This window comes from Salmo salar, chromosome 27 (assembly GCF_965601325.2).
Source record: "Salmo salar chromosome 27, fSalSal1, whole genome shotgun sequence".
Classification (NCBI taxonomy): domain Eukaryota; kingdom Metazoa; phylum Chordata; class Actinopteri; order Salmoniformes; family Salmonidae; genus Salmo; species Salmo salar.
In genome coordinates this window covers 20,406,434-20,430,859 of record NC_138317.1, presented here as the reverse complement: position 1 = coordinate 20,430,859, position 24,426 = coordinate 20,406,434, and the positions used below count along the sequence as shown (strand labels likewise).

General features: G+C 42.3%; 1 protein-coding gene across 3 annotated transcripts in view; it reads left to right on the top strand.

Annotated features, from left to right (window-relative positions):
- trappc9 (trafficking protein particle complex subunit 9) overlaps positions 1–24,426 on the top strand; it is a 298,405-nt gene that overhangs the window by 43,081 nt on the left and 230,898 nt on the right. For all 3 annotated transcript variants that reach the window (XM_014177781.3, XM_082970084.1, XM_014177782.3), the window contains one exon: positions 1,480–1,565. In XM_014177781.3, the coding sequence (XP_014033256.1) occupies positions 1,480–1,565 (86 nt within the window). The remainder of the gene's footprint in view (positions 1–1,479; positions 1,566–24,426) is intronic.

Genomic DNA, 24,426 nt, shown 5'->3' with positions numbered 1-24,426 from the left:
CACCTGTTTCATTATAGTCTCCATATCAGAATCCCCTTCATATGATAACTTCCTCCACTGCCAAATAACACTTCTGCTCTGTCTCCCCTGACAGGCTAGTGAATGATCTGCTGAATGGAAATCCTCTTGTATCTCATTATACAGTCTGTCAAGCTACTTTCTAATAGCACAATCCTGTTTAATGTTAGTGTGAACCACAGGAGGTTATGATAAGCACTGGCTAGAGACTAAAATGATTAATGTTGGCCATTTGTAAGGAATAGAAAGATAAATGCGTACATTACAAATAATCATGTAGCACGTCAGAGAATCCACTATATTCAATTGTTGCAAATGCTGAAACATTTTATTATGGCGAGACGTGCTTTTAAATGGATAGTCATTGGCCCAATGACTGGAAGTCTATGGGAACAGCTAGCATGTCATTGCGCTAGCGCTAGTACATTTTACATTTTAGTCATTTAGCAGACGCTCTTATCCAGAGCGACTTACAGTAGTGAATGCATACATTTCATTTCTAAACATTTTTTTTTTTTTCTTCTGTGCTGGCCCACCGTGGGAAACGAACCCACAACCCTGGCGTTGCAAACACCATGCTCTACCATGCTCTACCAACTGAGCTACAGGGAAGGTCAGCAATGAACCCACTACCCTTGCCACCACTGCTGAACAAAGAAAATCCTAGGGGAAACACTGCACATGCTTTGCTTAATGAGCTCTTAAGTCTACTAATGGTAGTATAATCCGGTGGTCATTAGAGGATGAACTTGGTTGCCTCTCATTCTGTCAACTGAACTGACGCTGAACCCTGAAACAGATCCTTTACATTTTCCTGAGCAGCTCTCACCGACAACACTTGATTGTAATTGGTTTTTATTTGCCTCAAATCAACTGTTTCTGCACGGGCTAATGGAATACGAAATGGAAGTTACATATTTGCAGAGAGCCAATCTATACAAAAAAAAAATATTTACGGTTTATTTGCTTTATTAAAATCATGAATTATTAACTTGTCTGTCTGTGCTTGAGGCACCATGGAGTAATTATTGTAATCAAACAATGTTTTTAATTGCAATGGAAATACTCTGGCATATTAAAAATAAAGCTATAGACTTCACAATCCGTATTTATCGTTCCACGTTATTTACACATTCCTGAATCCCATTCACATATTATTACTCACATACACACGCAGTTATATATTTGTAAGCTATTTTCTGACTTTGATGAACAGATAGAGAGGGGATGACATTGGGGAAAGGTCAGTAGGCCAGATCGAACATACTGTGTGCTGACACCACAGACGTGTGCTGTAGGCTGTGGCTTAGACGTCTGGACCAACCTAGGCCACACACACCCACATACTTGTACTCATATTTGTCTGTGTGTTCCATTTACACACCCTTGCGGCGCAGATATGTAACACATCAGTTTCTCCTGGTCTGAGATTCACTCTGATGTTTTGTTCTACCTCCTCAGAGTTCCAGTGGGTCCAGGGAGAAGTGTGTGAGGTCCAGCTGATGGTCTACAACCCCATGCCCTTTGAACTCCGTGTGGAGCACATGGTGAGTGAAGCATTACTTCTGGATGCTACAACCACGCAACGACTTAGTAAAAGTCCCTGAGGAGATGCTGTCATGGCCTCTCGGGGAGGGGGGATTCACTTTCCTCATCACATTACATTAGGGGCAAGCCATTCAACTGTGATAATGTCTTGTAGTTATCTTTGATGACCTCATTAAAGTCTAGCTAAAAGCCCTGTTCTGACACTTTAATGCAGTCATGATGGTACAGGACTGGGCCAGAACAAACCGAGCCATTCTTCTCCGCTGACACTAAGCGCACTGGAACAATGTAGGGCACGTGAACCCATGTGGTGCTATTACGGTTTATCGTTCTCATGCTAGCTATCCTCACTGTCAGTGTAGAGTGCTTCTCTAATAGTAAGGTAAGTGAGAGGAAATACCCGTTCACTCTCCTCTCCATGTTAGTCAACTCTTAAAAAGGCCCCTTCATCAGAAAGGGGAGACAAGTGTAACCATATTGCTTTATGCTGCAATATGTAACTTTTTGGGCGACCTGACCATATTCACATAGAAATGTGTGTTATAGAGCTGTCATTCTTATTGAAAGCAAGTCTAAGAAGCGGTAGATCTGTTTTATGTGCGCTATTTCAATGCTTCCCGTTCTTAATTTTATTTTTTTGTTTCACCAGCTTCAAACACATGATTCTCCACTACACTTGCTTGTTTTGTCACATAAACTGAAATTAAGCGAACTATTCGAATTTTAACAACCAGGAAATGTCAGTGTGGTTTCTGCATAGTGCATCTTTTAATAGCTGCTTAATGATCGCAGCCTTTTAAGTCCTCAGCAATTCCATCAAGAACCTTTTTTAAAGGACTTTACAGCTATACCACCCTCTTCTCCAGCGCAATCTATCACTCCATTGGTATTGTTTCTTATTCTCTCTGTCACTCTGTCACGGATGCTTGCACTCAGTCTCACACACTTTAATTGTCTTTCTTGATATCTGTAATGGTTCATGCTCTCTCAGGATCACACATTCGTTTGATTGTTGAATCGAACCTCTTTGCTACTCGTTGTTGGAAGTGTTTCTTTACGGATGCACTGATGTGGCACAGACGGCATTGAGATGCACAACAATCATCTGACTCGGTCTGTCAACACACACACACACACACACACACACACACACACACACACACACACACACACACACACACACACACACACACCACACACACACACACACACACACACACACGCCGTACTGTAACTTTACGAGGCGCTGCTCGCTGTGTGCCGTCTGCTGAAACTGATGCAGCCCTTAATTAGACACTAGAGCGCAAATAGCCATGGAATGGCATGTGTGTGTAATGTCTTGACTGTGCACAATGACAGGAGCCCCAGGGTCTGTCATGTCCGAGGTGTTGCTGTATGTACCTGGACGGGTCTGGGTAATTCTCAATCTCTGGCATGTCAGAGCAGAACTAATCATTTGTGTGTGTTTAAAAGACGTGTTTCGAAGCGGCGGGAGAGTGGATGGTCAAATAATTTTCTTTGCTGTTGAGGGGGTCCTAGAACTGTCACTTAGCCAGTGAAGAGACACACACGCACACACATCATTAGCCACTGACTCGCCACCTGCGGATGGATAGATGGAAGTACAGAAGGAGACAGAGACCCCCTCCTGTTCTACTTCCATGGCAGCTGGCAGCTTTAGGTGGTACAGTACAGCTGTCATGCAGGGTGACTTGGCTTAAACACAAACTCTGATGTTCATCATGACCTGACCTGAGTTCACACGCTATTTTTTCTTTTCAGTACTTTAGCTGCACTTGATTGAGAATTTCTTTCGTTAAATGCACTAAAGAGAAACAATGGGTACCGTATTGAAGATGCACATGTTCATACCCAGAATATTGCTGTGTCTATTTACTAAGGACAAAGCTAAGAACATTCTAGTTAAGAACATTATAACAATATGAAGAAAATGAAACGTATTCTACAAGACTCAATATCACTCCCTAAAAACACAACGATATGGAACAATCCTTGGATAGATTTTCAGAATTAACACATAAATTCGTCTACATGGAAAACTAAAGGCATAGAAACCGTAAATAACTTGTTAATAAGAAATACATTTTTTTTAAAGATTTGATTTCAATTATTCAACAGAACAATACAATACAGCAAGAGTAAGTACTACAAGAAAAGGCCATTCAACCCTCCCTACCTGCCGAAATAAAACGTATTAAAACAATGACAAATAACTAAATAATAAATCAATTAGAATAGTAATAATACTAATAATGACTAAATAAGACAAATGACAAGAGATACCAACATATACAGAAAGCAATAGAAACAGTACATTACAAAGAAACAATAGCTACATCGGTCTACAAGCTCACATCCACCAATCAAGTGTTTACATATAGTCCAGGGATGGTTGCCTTATTTTCACAAAGTAGTTGATTTATTTAATTATTTCTTAAAGCAAAGGTGATCTTCTCCATACGACTACACTTATTCATTTCATGAGCCATCTTGTAATTCGGTGAGGAGAATCTGATTTCCATGTCAATTCAACACCTTTTCTTGCAGGGGCAAGGGTGATTCCTGTACATCTGATGTTGAAGTTATTCCTCATTTGTGAAGTTACCCAGAAGGCATATTTCAGGGTCAAGCGGGAAAGGGACCTCCATAACAAAGGCCAGGGTATCAGAAACATCATGCCAGAAGGCTTGTTATTTAGTACACTGACAAGTAGAATGCAAAAAATTCATCAAAGTGCCTTCTGTTGTTTCACATCGAAAACCCATTTCTGATATTTCAGGGTGATATCTATGTAACAGATAGAGTTGGTGGAGGAAGTTGTAATGTAGAAGTCTGTATCTAGAGTTGATGGTTGCTGACACACTATCACTGGCATAGGTCCGACCATAGACCCTCATCAATTGTGATATTCAAATCCGATTCCCGTCGCTCTGTTGACTTATGTACATCTGGTTTTGGGCGTTGTTGCATTAGCAATGAGTACACTCTGGATATAAATGTGTATGAGTCATGGTTATCATGCAGTAGTTGTTCAATACTTGGAGATATGACTTTACGAAATCTATTGAGTGTTTCTGAGAAAGTTTCTTCACTGTAAATAAGAAAATAACTGATTATTGGATAGGTGATATTTGTCATAAGTACCCCACCTATATAACGATGTTCAACATTTTTGGCAGGAGTTTGTTTTGCCACAGGGGTGTTTTAGGTGACACGTCTTGTTTCAGACCAAATAACTTACGAATTTCATGCCAAGATTTTATAGGTATAGGGATTGCTCATTTTTGTTGATATAGTCTTGGGGTTCCACTTGCATGTAATATTACTCCCAACCTCTTCATTAAGAGCAAACATTTCCATCTGATTCCAAGAAGGGGCTGGTTCAGTTTCAATTAAGATTGAAATGAATCTAATTTGCACTGCCCAGTAATACATCTTGAAATTTGGTAGGCGGAGACCTCCTAGACCGTAATCCCTTGGAGTTTTACGGTTCCATACATTATGGTTTTGTTAAGGAACTTAAAGAAATTCTCAGGTAGGGATATGTGTAAAGATTGAAATGGGTACATCATCTTAGGCAGAACGTTCATCTTGATACAGCTAATTCTCCCAAATAATGTAAGAGGCAGATCTATCCATCTATTCAAGTCATCCACTGCCTTCTGAACCAAGACAGAGTAGTTAAAGCTTGTACACATTTCTTAAGTCATTATCAACTGTGATTCCTAGATAATTGAACCCCTGTGGCGACCGTCTGAAGGGACCCTTCGTTCACAGACGCTGTAGTCAAAGCGAGTTAGTGGAAGTATTTCACTTTTGTCCATGTTGACTTTGTAACCTGATATAGAGCTGTATGAACCCAAAAGCGTCTGTAGTTTTCAGAGGGATCCGGTCGGGTCAGAGAGGAATCCGGCCCACCTGAAAGCCCTTTATGCCAGGATCCGTTCTTATGGCCTTCACCAGGGGTTCTATGGCTAGCACAAAAATGAGTTTTTTTCTGGATGAAGCCTATTTGATCAGTTTTAATCAGGTTTAGCAAATATTGTCCTAATCTATTAGCCATCGCCTTAGAAATTGATTTATAGTCGGCATTGAGGAGCGAGATCGGCCTATAGGAAGAGCATTGTAGAGGATCTTTATTTTTTTTATGTATAACTGTTATAATAGCCATGGAATAGGAGTCCGGTAGGCTCTGCGTCCCAGCAGCTAAATTTAGAACATCCATCGAAAGGAATAAGCAAATCCTTAAACTCCTTATAAAACTCTGGGGGAAAGCCATCGTCTCCTGGTGATTTGCCGGATTGTAGAGAGGAAATTGCCTTTTTCGATTTCTGTTTTTGCAAAAGGGCGATCTAGTTTGTTTTGGTCTCCCTGTGTGAGGTGCAGTAGTTCAATAGTAGACAGAAATGTGTCTATCATTGCTGGTTGCATTCCATCAGAAGTGTCTAACTTCGAATAGTATTGTTTAAAACAATCATTCATCTCTAATGGGTTGTGATATACTTGACCGTTCTGTGTTTCAATACAGTTGATGGTTCTCGAATTCTCCTCAGCTTTTATCTGCCAGGCCAAGACTTTGTGTGTTTCCTCCCCCAATTCATAATATCTTTGCCTAGTTCTAAGAATAGCTTTTTCAGTTTTGTAAATATTTAGGGTATTTCAGGTTTTTTATTCACCAATGAGTGGTATGTGTCTTTAGAGACAGATTTTTGGTATTATTTTTGAGACCTTTGGTTTAGTTACTACGTGATTCCGTATGTGTTATTTCATAGTTTTGATGTCTTCACTATTATTCTACAATGTATAAAATAGTAAAAATAAAGAAAAACCCTTGAATGACTAGGTGTTCTAAAACTTTTGACCGGTAGTGTATACCAGAGTACATAACTATTGGGAGCGGATGGACAGTTTGTTTCGCAGAACATTTTTATTTGGACAACATTCTGCCAAAAGAGTTGGGTTTAGGCGCCGTCTCTTGAACTCCATCCGGCATTCAAACAGAAAGTGTGAGGGGAGAATGATCTGAGATATAGTTCTGGATTAATACTCAGTTTCCACAACTCTATGGGTTACCTGTGCTGATAGGAGAAAATAATCAATCTGGGTATGAAAGTTCTGCGGGCAGGAGTAGAATGAGTAATCCCTATCTTGGGGGGTGGAGCTGTCAAATTTCAGTCTTTCATAAATGATAGATTGTGTTTGACCTGACTTAGTCAATGAGGTTGCTTTAGTTGAGGATCTATCCAGAATCGGATCCAGACTAATTAAAGTCGCGCCCAACTAAGAGTGTTACCTGAAATTCCGTTACCTTGAGGAAAATATATTGAATAAAAATATGATAATCATAATTAGGTGCATATACATTAAACAAAGGTCCAACATTCAGAATACATTCTGCCATGAGCCACTACATAATGTCCCAGTGATTCAGTAATTGTTTTTGTTACACAGAAGGGTAAATTCTTATTAATCAACACAGCTACTCCCCATGTCTTTGTGTTATATAAAGAGGCAAAGACCTGTCCTACCCATTCCCTCTAACATTTCATGTTCTGCCCCTGTTAGATGTGTTTCCTGTATATACACATCAGTCTTCAGCTTTTTCAAGTACATAAGCACTCGTTTACGTTTAACAGGTCCGTTCAGTCCATTAACGTTTAATGATGAATGATTTACTATCTTAGCCATATTGTTCACTCAATACATAATGCAAATGTCATGAGTATGTCCGGTAAGAGTGTCGGATATTCTATTGCCCATTTTCGGTGAGCCTGTAGTTAAACATATTATAAAGCGAAGGTCTTTCACAAAACACCACTGTAATATAAAGTAAACAAAACAAACAATTCCCCCAAATGCTGTTCTTGAACGCGCAAAGCACAAATCCCACCTGTAGTGGAGCTACGCTCCCAGCGTCGCTATTCCTAAATGACATTTCTAACATGAAGGCAAACGTGAACCTGGAGCTCGAGCCCAGTAAATGAACAAAAATAGAGAATTCTTCACCCACCCTTATATGATGCAAGTCAAAAACAAAAACAGTAACGGGATTCCTGATCCCAACACACCTACCATGACAGGAAGCTAAATATAAGACTTCATGGCTTAGCCATATGAAAAGGTCTAACAAATCTTATTGACGCCTCTGTGGACCATGCCTGTCCCAAATAACTTAAGAACAATGTCACTTTGGTAAAAACCTAGGGATCTTACCTCATTGATCTGTCAGTAAGCTATAGTATAATCCATCAAAGCAGTCTTACCGGATATATGCAAGTAATAAGGCAGAATAAGGACACAGCCCAGCTAGCAGGGAAATGGACCCGGTCCGCTAGCCAATCAACCATGTCCTGAGCCGGTCGCCTGCAGTCCGCGGAGAAAAGTTGCGACTTCTTTGGGCGTTTTGAAGAATCTTCTCTGTCCGCCGTGGATGATTCTCATCGTTTCAGGTTGAGGCAGCACAAAGGGAATGTTCTTGGAGGTCAGTTATTTTTTTCACCTGGTTGAATTCCTTCCAGCGTTTGACCGTCCCTGGACTCATGTCTGGAAAGAATTTAATCTCCTCCCCGTTGTGTAGGATCACTCCTCCTTGAAATGTTTGGCCGCCGTTCTGAGAACTTTCTCTCTGTCCTGGTACCTTAGGAACTGAACGAGGAAGGGCTGTTGGTTCTGATCAGGGGATGGTGACCTGTGTAGCTGTTCGATAACCAAGGGTTAAGCAAAATGTTCTTTGCCCAGTAGGGAGGGGATAATGGCAGCAGAGGGGTCTGTCCCCTGTCATGACGTTGGCCTGTGGGTAAGGTTTATGACCCCCCCATAAATACCTTTCTCCCTTCCCCTCTCTCTCTGAATCTACTGAAGGGCTCTCGAATAGCCTTTGTTAAAGATAGAGAGTCTGGGAACATCAAACAAGTGGAGGGAAAGGAACCATATTTCGGTAATAGAACCAGTTGGAAATATGCGTTGGTACTTAATGAGTATGGTTGTCATCTGAGACATTATGACTGATGACAGGACGACATAAACTGTATCTGGGAAAGTCTACACATTCTAGTGTGATCAGATTCACATGGAATTGTTGTGCAATTTAAATGTTTGATATTGAAACTATTTGTTAGGAGATTAAATGTAATTTTAGCTTCCAAATGAGAGAATTGGGTTTTCATAAGGAAAGAGCCCTGCTCAATCAGTGGCCCGCCCCTGTGAAGAGACATGGGTTATAAATGATGAAACACACCCTTCTCCCCTTCCACTATATAAGGCCTTGACGGAAATGTAACCAGGAGTTCCGGGTACGTGAGGTCTGCAGCCTCTGCGTTAAAAGGACTCACATGTCAAGTACAGAACTAAGCCAACCTCAGCGTGAGCTTTGGTTGTGAATGGTATGAACTTTGAACTCTTATTCACTACAGAAGTGATACCTAGCCGTTGAGTTAGCAGCGGCCGCTGTAAACGTGGGCTAGGAAAGGACAGACGACGTATCCAGTCTAACACACAACGAAGATACTACAACGTATCCAATTTACCACCAGAGACATTCTTCCGAGGACAGGAAGATCTCTGTTGGCCAACACGGCCAGCATCTACGACCAACCTACCGAAGCGCAGCTCAGAGTAAATATTTATTGCATTTTCCTTTTCCAAATGGGCGGTAATTTAGAATGCATAAGATACTGTATTTACGATAGCATAGCTGCTTCCTTTGTTCCTCAGTCTTCCCGCTCTTTCATTCAAGCCCAAACCCCTCTCTTTGTGTAACAAGCCTCATACAGGTTCCTTCCACCAGGGACGTTTTCTGTATGACATAATTTGTTTTCTGTGTATATGTAATTCTGTGTGATTAGTTAGGTAGTTGGTAAATAAATAATTCAACCCAATTTTGTATTGCTGATTCAACTTGTTAGCCAGGGTTCTTGAAGATAACCAAGAATTTACAACTTCCATATGAGACTGAAAATAAGGTGACGAAAATAAGGTCACGATTAATATTGACTGCTATTGATGTAAAATATTACTAGGTCTTTAAGAGTTTATTCGGAAAATAACAGCTCTATAAACATTCTTCCGTGGTGCCCCGACTTTCTAGTTAATTACATTTACATGATTAGCTCAATCAGGTAATATTAATTACAGAGAAAGGATTTTATAGAATACCATGTCATATCACTTAATCCGGCATAGCCAAAGACACGACACCCCTCACAGCCCTCGCGGAGGCCGGTAATTGTAATGTTGCTTCGCCTACTGTCGTTTTCCAAATGGTCGACCTTATTCATCAGGCATTCGTTGTTTTTCCGCAGTTTCTGTAGTTCCATTCCCTCTAGCTTGTCCTCAGCAGTGCTGATGCTCTTCAGCTTCTTCCATTTGTGATCCTAGCGTGTTGATAGTCATTGTCAAACCTGAGATGAAACAGCTGAACTCGGCCAACTGTGCTGAGATGGAACGGCTGAACTCGGCCAACTGTGCTGAGATTGAACGGCCGAACTCGGCCAACTGTGCTGAGATGGAACGGCCGAACTCGGCCAACTGTGCTGAGATGGAACGGCTGAACTCGGCCAACTGTGCTGAGATGGAACGGCTGAACTCGGCCAACTGTGCTGAGATGGAACGGCTGAACTCGGCCAACTGTGCTGAGATGGAACGGCCGAACTCGGCCAACTGTGCTGAGATTGAACGGCCGAACTCGGCCAACTGTGCTGAGATGGAACGGCTGAACTCGGCCAACTGTGCTGAGATGGAACGGCTGAACTCGGCCAACTGTGCTGAGATGAAAACGGCTGAGTTCAGCTGTTCCAAGTTAAATTGTGATGTGAGGGAGTCATTGCCTTTGATCAGTTTGAGGATGTGAGCTAGCCTAGCTTCTTCTTGAGGTGTCATGGTGCCATCTTGGGTTTCTGAGGAGGCCATGGTCAGAGGTTCTTTCGCCGTCATTTCTTGGTCTGTTTCGGGTGCTTCCCTTGCCTTTTTTTTTTTATCTCGTAGGCACATCACCACTCTTGGCTACTGTGTAGTAATAGGTATGGGTGAAGTTATCAAGTTTTAGGATAAGTTTGTTTAAGATTCATCGGGAGCTCTCGGTCACGCTTCTTCCTAGCTTCGCTGCATCACGTGACCCCCAATAGGAAATACATATATTTCTAAGACAGAATAAAAAAGCAATTTTAGACTGACCAATGTAGTGGCGACAGCAGACTGGGATAGGGAGAGATTGAATATGTCCGTCAACACTCCATGCGCAGACCAGCTTGCTGGAGTGTTTACGGACGTATTCAATCTTCTCTATCCCAGTCTGCTTTCACCACTTGCTTCAATATTGTCCAGCATTGCTCCTGTACCCAAGAAAGCAAAGGTAACTGAACTAAATGACTGTCGCCCCGTAGCACTCACATGAAGTGCTTTGAGAGACTAGTTAAAGATCACCTCCACCTTACGTGACACCCTTCAATTTGCATACCGCCCCAATAGATCCACAGACGATGCAATCGCCATTGCACTGCTCACTGCCCTATCCCAATGACTACAGCTTAGCTTTCAACACCATAGTACCCTCCGAACTCATCATTAAGCTCAGGGCCCTGGCTCTGAACCCTGCCCCATGCAACTGTGTCCTGGACTTCCTGACGGGCCGCCCCCAGTTGGTGAAGGTAGGAAACATCATCTCCTCAACACTGGGGCCCCACAAGGGTAAGTGCTCAGCCCCCTCCCGTAATCCCTGTTCACCCATGACTGCGTGGCCAAGCACATCTCCAACTCAATCATCAAGTTTGCAGACGACACAACAGTAGTCGATCTGATTACCAACAATGATGAGACAGCCTACAAGGAGGAGGTGAGGGCCCTGGGAGTGTGGTGCCAGGAAAATAACCTCTCAGAATAGGATTTTCATAGGAAAGGTAAACTATACTAAACCTTGCAGAGAGCCTATCCAACTGACACTCTTAGAAAAAAATACAAACTACTGGAGCGAAGACTTAAAAATATCTCATATTGGCACAAGATGGAGGGAATGCTGGAACATAACTAATGAAATTACAGTTAACAAAAATGTACACTTAACCCAGTATATGCTAAGGTATAGATTTTATTACACGAGACAAAATTAACTAATTCTACAACACAATGGCAGTCATGTCTTAAGTGTAAAACTAACAATGATGCAATAATCCATGCCTTCTGGGAACTCTAAAGTTATGGGCGGAGTTAGAAAATTGGCTGTCAGAAGTATTACAATGTACATTTTCAAGACATGGCATGTGAGGTTGCAGTGAGATACCTGATAGGTTGGACGATGCTTTTCTCGTCAATCATCCTGAAAAAACATATAGTTAAAAACTGTAAATCAACCAATCCTTCATCGTTAACACAATGGAAAGGTCAAATGCTTTGTATAAATGTTGAAAATGCATGGGGAAGAAGAGAAACAAAATCCGCAAAGAGTGAGGGGGAGGGGGGGGGGGGGGGGTCTGGTCTGGAGTGATGTGGATGTTTGTGTTCGTCTGTCTGTATGTTGTTGTTTGTATGTCTGTTTTGTATTGTAAAAAAAGGAACCAATGGAATAGTCCCAAAAGTGCAAACCCCATCCATCTGTCACTCCAGGCAGGTCAATCAGACTTAGTTTTTGAAAGAAATCGAATAGTATTTGAACCCATGCAGGCTGCTTCCTCACCCCATGCCGGGACCATGGAGAAGTGGAGGGGATAAATGGAGGGAGGGAGAGGTCAATCCATCCACCTCATGTAAAGTTACTTTTGCCCGTCTGCTTCTCCCAACTTCCAACTCTTTCTGTCACTCACATGCGCACACACACACGCACACACAGACACACACACACACACACACACACACACACACACACACACACACACACACACACACACACACAAGGGCACTTTCCTGCCTCCCCGTCTGTCTCGCCTGCTACCAAGGTGACCTGGCTGGCAGTTGGGCAGCCCTCCTTCTCAGTCTCCACACGACTCCTGCAGTAGTACCAGCTCTGCGTTGTTCCATATCGATTTACAATTCAAGTGCTGCACTTACTGCCCCTTCTCATTTTCACAGCGGCTGCCAATGCCAACAGGTTTATACCCCCTACCCCCCTTCTCATAAACAAATCAATCTCACCTTGGATAGGCATGTAGGTGGTTATTTTCATGAGTGGGAAATTAAGTTGTTAGCTAACTTGTAAAGATCTCTTAGTTCTTAGATTATGAGTATAGCTAGAAGTTGTATCACTTGGTTGAATGTTACTGGTATACATCAGTGGTGGCTGGTGACTTGAAACATTGAGGAGGGTGGGATATTTATGGTATAGGCGCGGAACGCATGGAGACCACAGTGTGTTTCACAAATCATCAAAGACTAATTATTTTAACCTAAAGCATTTAATAAAGACATTTATAGTACAACATTATGGGAAAGGGGAATGTGTAGGCTACTTACAGTGTTGGGAAGGGATCACAGCAGTGATTGAATGAGGGTATGAGGCATGAGCTGAGGTGTTCAGAGGCTTGTGCAGGGCAGGATTTTACTGGGAAGACAAACAATAACACAAGACACTACAGTCGTGGCCAAAAGTTTTGAGAAGGACACAAATATTAATTTTCACATAGTCTGCTGCCTCAGTTTGTATGATGGCAATTTGCATATACTCCAGAATGTTATGAAGAGTGATCAGATGAATTGCAATTAATTGCAAAGTCCCTTTTTGCCATGCAAATGAACTGAATCCCCCAAAAACATTTCCACTGCATTTCAGCCCTGCCACAAATGGACCAGCTGACATCATGTCAGTGATTCTCTTGTTAACACAGGTGTGAGTGTTGACGAGGACAAGGCTGGAGATCACTCTGTCATGCTGATTGAGTTCGAATAACAGACTGGAAGCTTCAAAAGGAGGGTGGTGCTTGGAATCATTGTTCTTCCTCTGTCAATTTTTACATTTGACATTTTAGTCATTTAGCAGACGCCCTTATCCAGAGCGACTTACAGTAGTGAATGCATACATTTCATTTCATGCATTTTTTTTTTTTTGTGTACTGGCCCCCCGTGGGAATCGAACCCACAACCCTGGCGTTGCACACACCAATCTGGCGTTGTAAACACCATGCTCTACCAACTGAGCCACAGGGAAGACCGTGACCGTCAATCATGGTTACCTGTAAGGAAACACGTGCCGTCATCCTTGCTTTGCACAAAAAGGGCTTCACAGGCAAGGATATTGCTGCCAGTAAGATTGCACCTAAATCAACCATTTATCGGATCATCAAGAACTTCAAGGAGAGCGGTTCAATTGTTGTGAAGAAGGCTTCAGGGCACCCAAGAAAGTCCAGCAAGCCCCAGGACCGTCTCCTAAAGTTGATTCAGCTGCGGGATCGGGGCACCACCAGTACAGAGCTTGCTCAGGAATGACAGCAGGCAGGTGTGAGTGCATCTGCACGCACAGTGAGGCAAAGACTTTTGGAGGATGGCCTGGTGTCAAGAAGGGGAGCAAAGAAGCCACTTCTCTCCAGGAAAAACATCAGGGACAGACTGATATTCTGCAAAAGGTACAGGGATTGGACTGCTGAGGACTGTGGTAAAGTCATTTTCTCTGATGAATCCCCTTTCCGATTGTTTGGGGCATCCGGAAAAAAAGCTTGCCCGGAGAAGACAAGGTGAGCGCTACCATCAGTCCTGTGTCATGCCAACAGTAAAGCATCCTGAGAGCATTTATGTGTGGGGTTGCTTCTCAGCCAAGGGAGTGGGCTCACTCACAATTTTGCCTAAGTACACAGCCATGAATAAAGAATGGTACCAACACATCCTCCGAGAGCAACTTCTCCCAACCATCCAGGAACAGTTTGGTGACGAACAATGCCTTTTCCAGCATGATGGAGCACCTTGCCATAAGGCAAAAGTGATAACTAAGTGCCTCGGGGAACAAAACATTGAGATTTTGGGTCCATGGCCAGGAAACTCCCCAGACCTTAAACCCATTGAGAACTTGTGGTCAATCCTCAAGAGACAAACAAAAACCCACAAATTCTGACAAGCTCCAAGCATTGATTATGCAAGAATGGGCTACCATCAGTCAGGATGTGGCCCAGAAGTTAATTGACAGCATGCCAGGGCGAATTGCAGAGGTCTTGAAAAAGAAGGGTCAACACTGCAAATATTGACTCTTTGCATCAACTTCATTTAATTGTCAATAAAAGCCTTTGACACTTATGAAATGCTTGTAATTATAGTTCAGTATTCCATAGTAACATCTGACGAAAATATCTAAAGACACTGAAGCAGCAAACGTTGAAAATTAATATTTGTGTCATTCTCAAAACTTTTGGCCACGACTGTACACGGTTAGACAAAAGAGCTAAGAATTTGTTAGTCCAAGCAAGAAGTAAAATCGTTGATGTGTAATAATGTGATTGTGTATGTGATTGACTCTACATACAGTAATGAGAGAAAATTGATAGGAGTACTCACAGTGCTTGGAAGGGAAACATTCAATGTGCCAGTGGATGAGCGGGCACATGAGACGTCGTGGCTTCAGTTAATGTCAGGAGAAAGTTGACACTGGTAGTGGAGTGGGGGTAGCCATCACCTCTTAAATCAGGGAACATGAGGGGACTTAGCTGTAAATACAAATAGCAGATACATTCCATTACAGCTGCACCATCATAGGTTTGGACAACGAGTTTCTCTATGAAGTTAAACTCGGACATCTCCAATTTCATAAAGTCAAACACCCACTTGACACATCAAAGTAGCCCAAGTAATGTTCCTGAATAAAGCCCTGATCATCCACATACCTATCTGACAACTGCAAGCAGAATGGTGGAACCATAGGTCCCAGAGTGGCGGGGCAATTCTTACCCCCTGGGGCCTGGAGTTTTTCCTAATATGTTTACCAAACTAGGAAAATTCTGGACCCTATAATTTGACAGTGATTAATCAGTTGTAAAAAGGTTTTATATGGGCTATGATGGGACCAGTATTTCATGACAAAATCACATGGTTTAAAAAACTCCTGTCCCTGGGGGGGATGAAAACCCTCTCAAACTGCAGCTACCTTATATTTGTTCATATCAATTATATTGAGACTAGATATGGAGGGGGATTTCCTCTACCCAGACACAGAGACAACAACTGATAGACAATAGAAGTCACAGGGCTGAGCTTTATGCATGTTTGCATCATGCAGGCCTATACAACTGTAGGCCTTGTAAAACATTAACTCACATCTGCCATCACGATTATGTTGATTGATTCATTCCAGGTAATCATTTTGGATTAAAACCTATAGGCAGTCTAGCCAGCCCAATTGTGAATATAATCTGAATTTGATCACATTCACATTTTCTCCTGACACACAAATGGACTATAAATACATAACGTTACCAATTAGTTTACCCTGACCAGATGGACAGGGCGCATAGGCTGTATGCAGCTGCTCTTATTAGTAGCCTACAGTTGATCAGACTGAAATATAGTCTATTTTTCGTCCCATACAGCATGTCAGATTTCTAATGTTTAGGTGTAGCCTAGGCTGCTGCAACATTTATGTCATGAGTTTTTACTTGTGTCTGTCCGGAGTGATTGTGTTACCAGTTTTGTTTAAATAAATACCGGAAGAATGTGCAAAGCCTACTTCAGCGCAGGGAAAAAGTGTGCTGCGTCAACCTCTCTAATCAAACTTTTAATGGATGATGCAATGGAAGCTATCAAATCATTCAGAATTGTTTTCAACATCCCTGAAAAGATGTTCAGCATGTAAAACATTGTAACGTGCAATTACAGACGGCTTGATGATAGGCTCGCTGTTAACCAGCTATACATTTGATACCAGTTGGTATTGAATGCCCTCACCTTTTCATCCTTCTTCATGAAACTGATCTCAGGCAGAGGTTGACCCTCGCTTTTAATATACCCCAGAGAATGAAAGGGGTTCTTCAACAAAAACTGTGTTAGTGCAATTTATTTACGTTTTCCTTGCTAACTGGACACAAAATACAAGCTTCTCAACACATAGAACCCCCATAATGCTCTGTGGCACAATCCCAATACAACTCAATAGGTTCATTCTCTGATCCTAATTCTATGATTGGATGGACAACATGTCATATCATACTGCAAAAACTTTGACTGGTTGGAGGACGTCCTCCGGAAGTGGTCATAATTACCATGTATTTCTATGGAAGGGGGTGAGTCCTACAAGCCTCCTGGGTTTTGTATTGAAGTCAATGTAGCCAGAGGAGGACGGAAGCCAGCTGTCCTCCGGCTATACCATGGTGCTAGCCCAGACAGTGCTGTTGAAGTAACTGGAGACCTTCATTGCGAACAGTGTATTTTAACCAGTTATTTGGTGACATAGGAATATATTTAGTATAGTTTTATCTAAAAAATATAACTTTTTATCCTTTTTCACTATTAAAAAAAGAAGAAATTTCACTGAGGTGGATGGTCCTCCCCTTTCTCTTCTGAGGAGCCTCCACTGGTATACATATACAGTGCCAGTCAAAAGTTTGGACACCTACTCATTCAAGGGCTTTTCTTTATTTTTACTATTTTCTACACTGTAGAATAATAATGAAGACCTCAACTATGAAATAACACATAGAATCATGTAGTAAACTAAAAAGTACATTTTATATTTGAGATTCTTCAAAGTCACCCTTTGCCTTGATGACAGCTTTGCACACTCTTGGTATTCTCTCAAGCCATCTCAATTGGGTTGAGGTCGGGTGATTGTGGAGGCCAGATCATCTGATGCAGTATTCCATCACTCTCCTTGGTAAAATAGCCCTTACACAGCCTGGAGGTGTGTTTTGGGTCATTGTCCTGTAAAATATCAAATAAATGATAGTCCCACTAAGCGCAAACCAGATGGTATGGCGTATTGCTGCAGAATGCTGTGGTAGCCATGCTGGTTAAGTGTGCCTTGAATTCTAAATAAATCACTGACAGTGTCACCAGCAATGCACCTCCACTCCATCACTCCTCCTCCTCCATGCTTCACGGTGGGAACCACACATGCAGAGATCATCCGTTAACCTACTCTGCGTCTCACAAAAACACGGCGGTTGGAACCAAAAATCTCAATTTTGAACTCATCAGACCAAAGGACAGATTTTGTCCGGTCTAATGTCCATTGTTCATGTTTCTTGGCCCAAGCAAGTCTCTTCTTCTTGTTGTTGTCCTTTAGTAGTGGTTTCTTTGCAGAAATTAGACCATGAAGGCCTGAATCACACAGTCTCCTGTGAACAGTTAATGTTGCGATGTGTCTGTTACTTGAACTCTGTGAAGCATTTATTTCTGCTGAAATTTCTGAGGCTGGTAACTGTAATGAACTTATCCTCTGCACCAGAGGTAACTCTGGGTCTTCCATTCCTGTGATGGTCCTCATGAGAGCCAGTTTCATCATAGCGCTTGATGGTTTTTGTGACTACACTTGAAATGTTCCGTATTGACTGACCTTCATATCTTAAAGTAATGATGGACTGTCATTTCTCTTTGCTTATTTAAGCTGTTCTTGCCATAATATGGACTTAGCCCTATTTGATAAAAGACCATCTTCTATATACCATCCTACGTTGTCACAACACGATTGATTGGCTCAAACGCATTAAGAAGGAAAGAAATTGCACTAATTAACTTTTAACAATTAACTTTTAACAATGCAATTAGTTAGTTGAAATGCATTCCAGATGACTTCCTCATGAAGCTGTTTGAGGGAATGCCAAGAGTGTGCAAAGCTGTTCAGGCAAAGGGTGGCTACTTTGAAAAATCTCAAATATAAATATATTTTGATTTCTGTAACACTTTTTTGGTTACTACATGATCCCATATGTGTAATTTCATAGTGTTGATGTCTTCACTATTATTCTACAAATGATAAAATAGTAAAAATAAAGAAAAACCCTTGAATGAGTTGGTGTGTCCAAACTTTTGACTGGTACTGTACATACTCAGTATACACTGAGTAAACCAAACATTATAAGAACACCTTCCTAATATGTCCTTTGGGTGGTGGACCATTCTTGACACACTGAAAACTGTTGAGGCTGAAAAACCCTGCAGCGTTTCAGTTTCTTGACACAAACCGGTGCACCTGGCACCTACTACAATACCTCGTTCAAAGTCACTTAAATATTTTGTCTTGCCCATTCACCCTCTGAATGGCATACGTACACAATCCATGTCTCAATTGTCTCAAGATTTAAAAATCATTCTTTAGCCTGTCTCCTCCCCTTCATCTACAATGATTTAAAGTGGATTTAACAAGTGACATCAATAAGGGATCATAGCTTTCACCTAGATTCACTTGATCAGTCTATGTCATGGAAAGAGCATGTGTTCTTAATGTTTTGTGTGAAGGCTTTCTGTTAGATGTTGGAGCATTGCTGCGGGGAATTCCTTCCATTCAGCCATAAGAGCATTAGTGAGGTTGGGCACTGATGGTAGGCGATTAGGTCTGGCTCGCAGTCAGCGTTCCAATTCATCCCAAAAGTGTCCGATGGGGTTGAGGTCATGACTCTGTGCATGCCAGTCAAGTTCTTTCACACCGATCTTGACAAACCATTTCTGTATGGACCTCGCTTTATGCACAGGGGCATTGTCATGTTCAAACAGCAAAGTGCCTTCCCCAAACTGTTGCCACGAAGTTGTAAGCACAGCATCATCAGGAATTTCACTGTATGCTGTAGCGTTAAGATTTCCCTTCACTGGAACTAAGGGAACCGAACTATGAAAAACAGCCCCAGACCATTATATCTCCTCCACCAAACTTTACAGTTGGCACTATGCATTGGGGCAGGTAAAGTTCTCCTTGCATCCGCCAAACCCAGATTCGTCCGTCGGACTGGCAGATGGTGAAGCGTGATTCATCACTCCAGAGGACACGTTTCCACTGCTCCAGAGTCCAATGGCGGTGAGCTTTACACCACTCCAGCTGACGCTTGGCATTGCGCATGGTGATCTTAGGCTTATGTGCAGCTGCTCGGCCATGGAAACCCATTTCATGAAGATCCCGACAAACAATTCTTGTGCTGATGTTGCTTCCAGAGGCAGTTTGGAACTTGGTAGTGGGTGTTGCAACCGAGGATAGACAATTTTAACGCGCTTCAGCTCTCGGCGGTCCCGTTCTGTTAGCTTGTGTTGCCTGTCACTTCGCGGCTGAGCCATTGTTGGTCCTAAAAGTTTCCACTTCACAATAACAGCACGTACAGTTGACCGGGGCAACTCTAGCAGGGCAGAAATTTGACAAACTGATTAGTTGGAAAGGTGGCATGTTGAAAGTCACTGAGCTCTTCAGTAAGGCCATTCTACTGCCAAATGTTTGGCTATGGAGATTGCTTGGCTGTGTACTCGATTTTATACACCTTTCAGCAACTGGTGTGACTGAAATTGCCGAATCCACTAATTTGAAGGGTTGTCCACATACTTTTGTGTGTGTGTGTGTGTGTGTGTGTGTGTGTGTGTGTGTGTGTGTGTGTGTGTGTGTGTGTGTGTGTGTGTGTGTGTGTGTGTGTGTGTGTGTGTGTGTGTGTGTGTGTATACATACATACATACATACATACATACATACATACATACATACATACATACATACATACATACATACATACATACATACATACATACATACATACATACATGCATACATGCATACATACATGCATACATACATGCATACATACAGTTGAAGTCGGAAGTTTAGATACACCTTAGCCAAATACATTTAAACTCAGTTTTTCACAATCCCTGACATTTAATCCCAGTAAAAATTCACTGTTTTAGGTCAGTTAGGATCACCACTTTATTTTAATAATGCGAAATGTCAGAATAATAGTAGAGAGAATTATTTATTTCATTTCTTTCATAACATTCCCAGTGGGTCAGAAGTTTACATGCACTCAATTAGTATTTGGTAGTATTGCCTTTAAATTGTTTAACTTGGGTCAAACGTTTTGGGGAGCCTTCCACAAGCTTCCCACAATAAGTTTGGTGAATTTTGGCCCATTCCTCCTGATGGAGCTGCTGTAACTGAGTCAGGTTTGTAGGCCTCCTTGCTCACACACGCTTTTTCAATTATGCCCACAAATGTTCTATAGGATTGAGGTCAAGGCTTTGTGATGGCCATTCCAATACCTTGACTTTGTTGCCCATAAGCCATTTGGAAGTATGCTTGGGGTCATTGTCCATTTGGAAGACCCATTTGCGACCAAGCTTTAACTTCCTGACTGATGTCTTGAGATGTTGCTTCAATATATTCACATAATTTTCCCCCCTCATGATGCCATCTCTTTTGTGAAGTGCACCAGTCTCTCCTGCAGCAGAGCACCCCCACAACATGATGCTGCCACCCCCGTGCTTCACGGTTGGGTTGGTGTTCTTCGGCTTGCAAGCCTCCCCCTTTTTCCTCCAACATAATGATGGTCATTATGGCGAAACAGTTCTATTTTTGTTTCATCAGACCAGAGGACATTTCTCCAAAAAGTACGATCTTTGTCCGCATGTGCAGTTGCAAACCGTGGCCTGGCTTTTTTTATGGCAGTTTTGGAGCAGTGGCTTCTACCTTGCTGAGCAGACTTTCAGGTTATGTCCATATAGGACTCGTTTTACTATGGATATAGATACTTTTGTACCTGTTTCCTCCAGCATCTTCACAAGGTCCTTTGCTGTTGTGCTGGGATTGATTTGCACTTCGCACCAAAGTACGTTCATCTCTAGGAGACAGAACGTGTCTCCTTCCTGAGCGGTATGACGGCTGCGTGGTCCCATGGTGTTTACTTGCATACTATTGTTTGTACAGATGAACGTGGTACCTTCAGGCATTTGGAAATTGCTCCCAAGGATGAACCAGCCTTGTGGAGGTCTACAATATTTTTTCCGAGGTCTTGGCTGATTTCTTTTGATTTTCACATGATGTTAAGCAAAGAGGCACTGAGTTCGAAGGTAGGCCTTGAAATACATCCACAGGTACACCTCCAATTGACTCAAATGATGTAAATTAGCCTATCAGAAGCTTCTGAAGCCATGGCATCATTTTCTGGAATTTTCCAAGCTGTTTAAAGGCACAGTCAACTTAGTGTATGTAAACTTCTGACCCACTGGAATTGTGATACAGTGAATTATAAGTGAAATAATCTGTCAATGTTTTTTATTTTTATTACTTGTGTCATGCACAAAGTAGATGCCCTAACCGTGGTTGAAAAACAAGTTATATTGACTCCAACCTAAGTGTATGTAAACTTCTGACTTAAACTGTGTATGTATGTGTGTGTGTGTGTGTGTGTGTGTATATAGTTAGACTTGTTAAGTAACGTGTTTCATTTCAACTTTACTGTTAAAGGATGGAAGAATCTAACAATTAAGACGGATGTAGATAATTTAGTGCGCAAAATGAGAAACTATAATTAATCATCCGTATTTGGGAGGGTGCTGCTCAAACTAGCCAATGTCTCACTGTCTGGCTGTAGAGTGGGGTCTCTAGTCTAGACAAACATTCTGAAGGAAAGGTTACTGTAAGTGATTATGATGTGACTTTGTCCCTCTCAGAGATGGCTCATTGGTGTCTGTCTGTTAATATTGTTTACGAGATTCGTTTTTTTTTACTCTGCAATTGATAAATCAATATACTGCTGGTTTCATCCCATTCCAGTGTTAATCACTGCATCGTAATGGCAAAGGAAATGAAACTATTGTAAATAATCTATCCATCCGTCCATCTCCACATCGTTAACAATAGCGAGCCGGGGCTAATTAACCTTTTCAAGGATGGATGCAAATGAGTTATTTCCAATAGGTTAACTTGTATTTTCCTTATCCAGTACAGTGGTGTAATCTTTATTCCCTCTGTAAAGTAGCAAGAGGAATGACTTTATAAATCACTATCACGCCACCACAGAGGCTCTTTGTGACTGTAGGCACACATCAACCTCCCCAGTGAAGTAACATCTGCAACTTGATCAAAGGGATTGATGGTGTCTTTCATGACGTTGGGGAGCCATCCTAATGACCGCAGACTAGATGTGATGTGCATTTGACCACCAGTTTGTGTAAATGGAGTATAAGCAACGTCTCCATATACACTGGCCAAGGTGCTTGGTTTTATATAGGACATCATCCATTTTTTATTTCAAAAAAATATATATATATTTATTTCACCTTTATTTAACCAGGTAGGCAAGTTGAGAACAAGTTCTCATTTACAATTGCGACCTGGCCAAGATAAAGCAAAGCAGTTCGACAACATACAACAACACAGAGATACACATGGAGTAAAACAAACATACAGTCAATAATACAGTAGAAAAATAAGTCTATATACAATGTGAGCAAATGAGGTGAGATAAGGGAGGTAAAGGCAAAAAAAGGCCATGGTGGCAAAGTAAATACAATATAGCAAGTAAAACACTGGAATGGTAGATTTGTAGTGTAAGAAAGTGCAAAGTAGAAATAGAAATAACGGGGTGCAAAGGAGCAAAATAAAATAACTAAAATAAATACACTAGGGGAAGTGGTAGTTGTTTGGGCTAAATTATAGATGGGCTATGTACAGGTGCAGTAATCTGTGAGCTGCTCTGACAGCTGGTGCTTAAAGCTAGTGAGGGAGATAAGTGTTTCCAGTTTCAGAGATTTTTGTAGTTCGTTCCAGTCATTGGCAGCAGAGAACTGGAAAGAGAGACGGCCAAAGGAGGAATTGGCTTTGGGGGTGACCAGAGATATATACCTGCTGGAGCGCCGATGACACACAGATTTACATTTACATTTTACATTTACATCATTTAGCAGACGCTCTTATCCAGAGCGACTTACAAATTGGTGCATTCACCTTATGATATCCAGTGGAACAACCACTTTACAATAGTACATCTATATATTTTTTTTTTGGGGGGGGGGTTAGAATGATTACTATATCCTATCCCAGGTATTCCTTAAAGAGGTGGGGTTTCAGGTGTCTCCGGAAGGTGGTGATTGACTCCGCTGTCCTGGCGTCGTGAGGGAGTTTGTTCCACCGTTGGGGTGCCAGAGCAGCGAACAGTTTTGACTGGGCTGAGCGGGAACTGTGCTTCCGCAGAGGTAGGGGGGCCAGCAGGCCAGAGGTGGATGAACGCAGTGCCCTTGTTTGGGTGTAGGGCCTGATCAGAGCCTGAAGGTACGGAGGTGCCATTCCCCTCACAGCTCCGTAGGCAAGCACCATGGTCTTGTAGCAGATGCGAGCTTCAACTGGAAGCCAGTGGAGTGTGCGGAGGAGCGGGGTGACGTGTGAGAACTTGGGAAGGTTGAACACCAGACGGGCTGCGGCGTTCTGGATGAGTTGTAGCGGTTTAATGGCACAGGCAGGGAGCCCAGCCAACAGGGAGTTGCAGTAATCCAGACGGGAGATGACAAGTGCCTGGATTAGGACCTGCGCCGCTTCCTGTGTAAGGCAGGGTCGTACTCTGCGAATGTTGTAGAGCATGAACCTACAGGATCGGGTCACCGCCTTGATGTTAGCAGAGAACGACAGGGTGTTGTCCAGGGTCACGCCGAGGCTCTTAGCACACTGGGAGAAGGACACAATGGAGTTGTCCACCGTGATGGCGAGATCATGGAACGGGCAGTCCTTCCCCGAGAGGAAGAGCAGCTCCGTCTTGCCGAGGTTCAGCTTGAGATGGTGATCCGTCATCCACGCTGATATGTCTGCCAGACATGCAGAGATGCGATTTGCCACCTGGTTATCAGAAGGGGGAAAGGTGACACACACACATTAATGACACACGCACATTAATGACAGATGACACACATTCAAAGTCACCCAGTTGTCTCGGTTGTGAACCCAAGTCAACTTATTCAGATCCTTGATTTTTTTCCTTT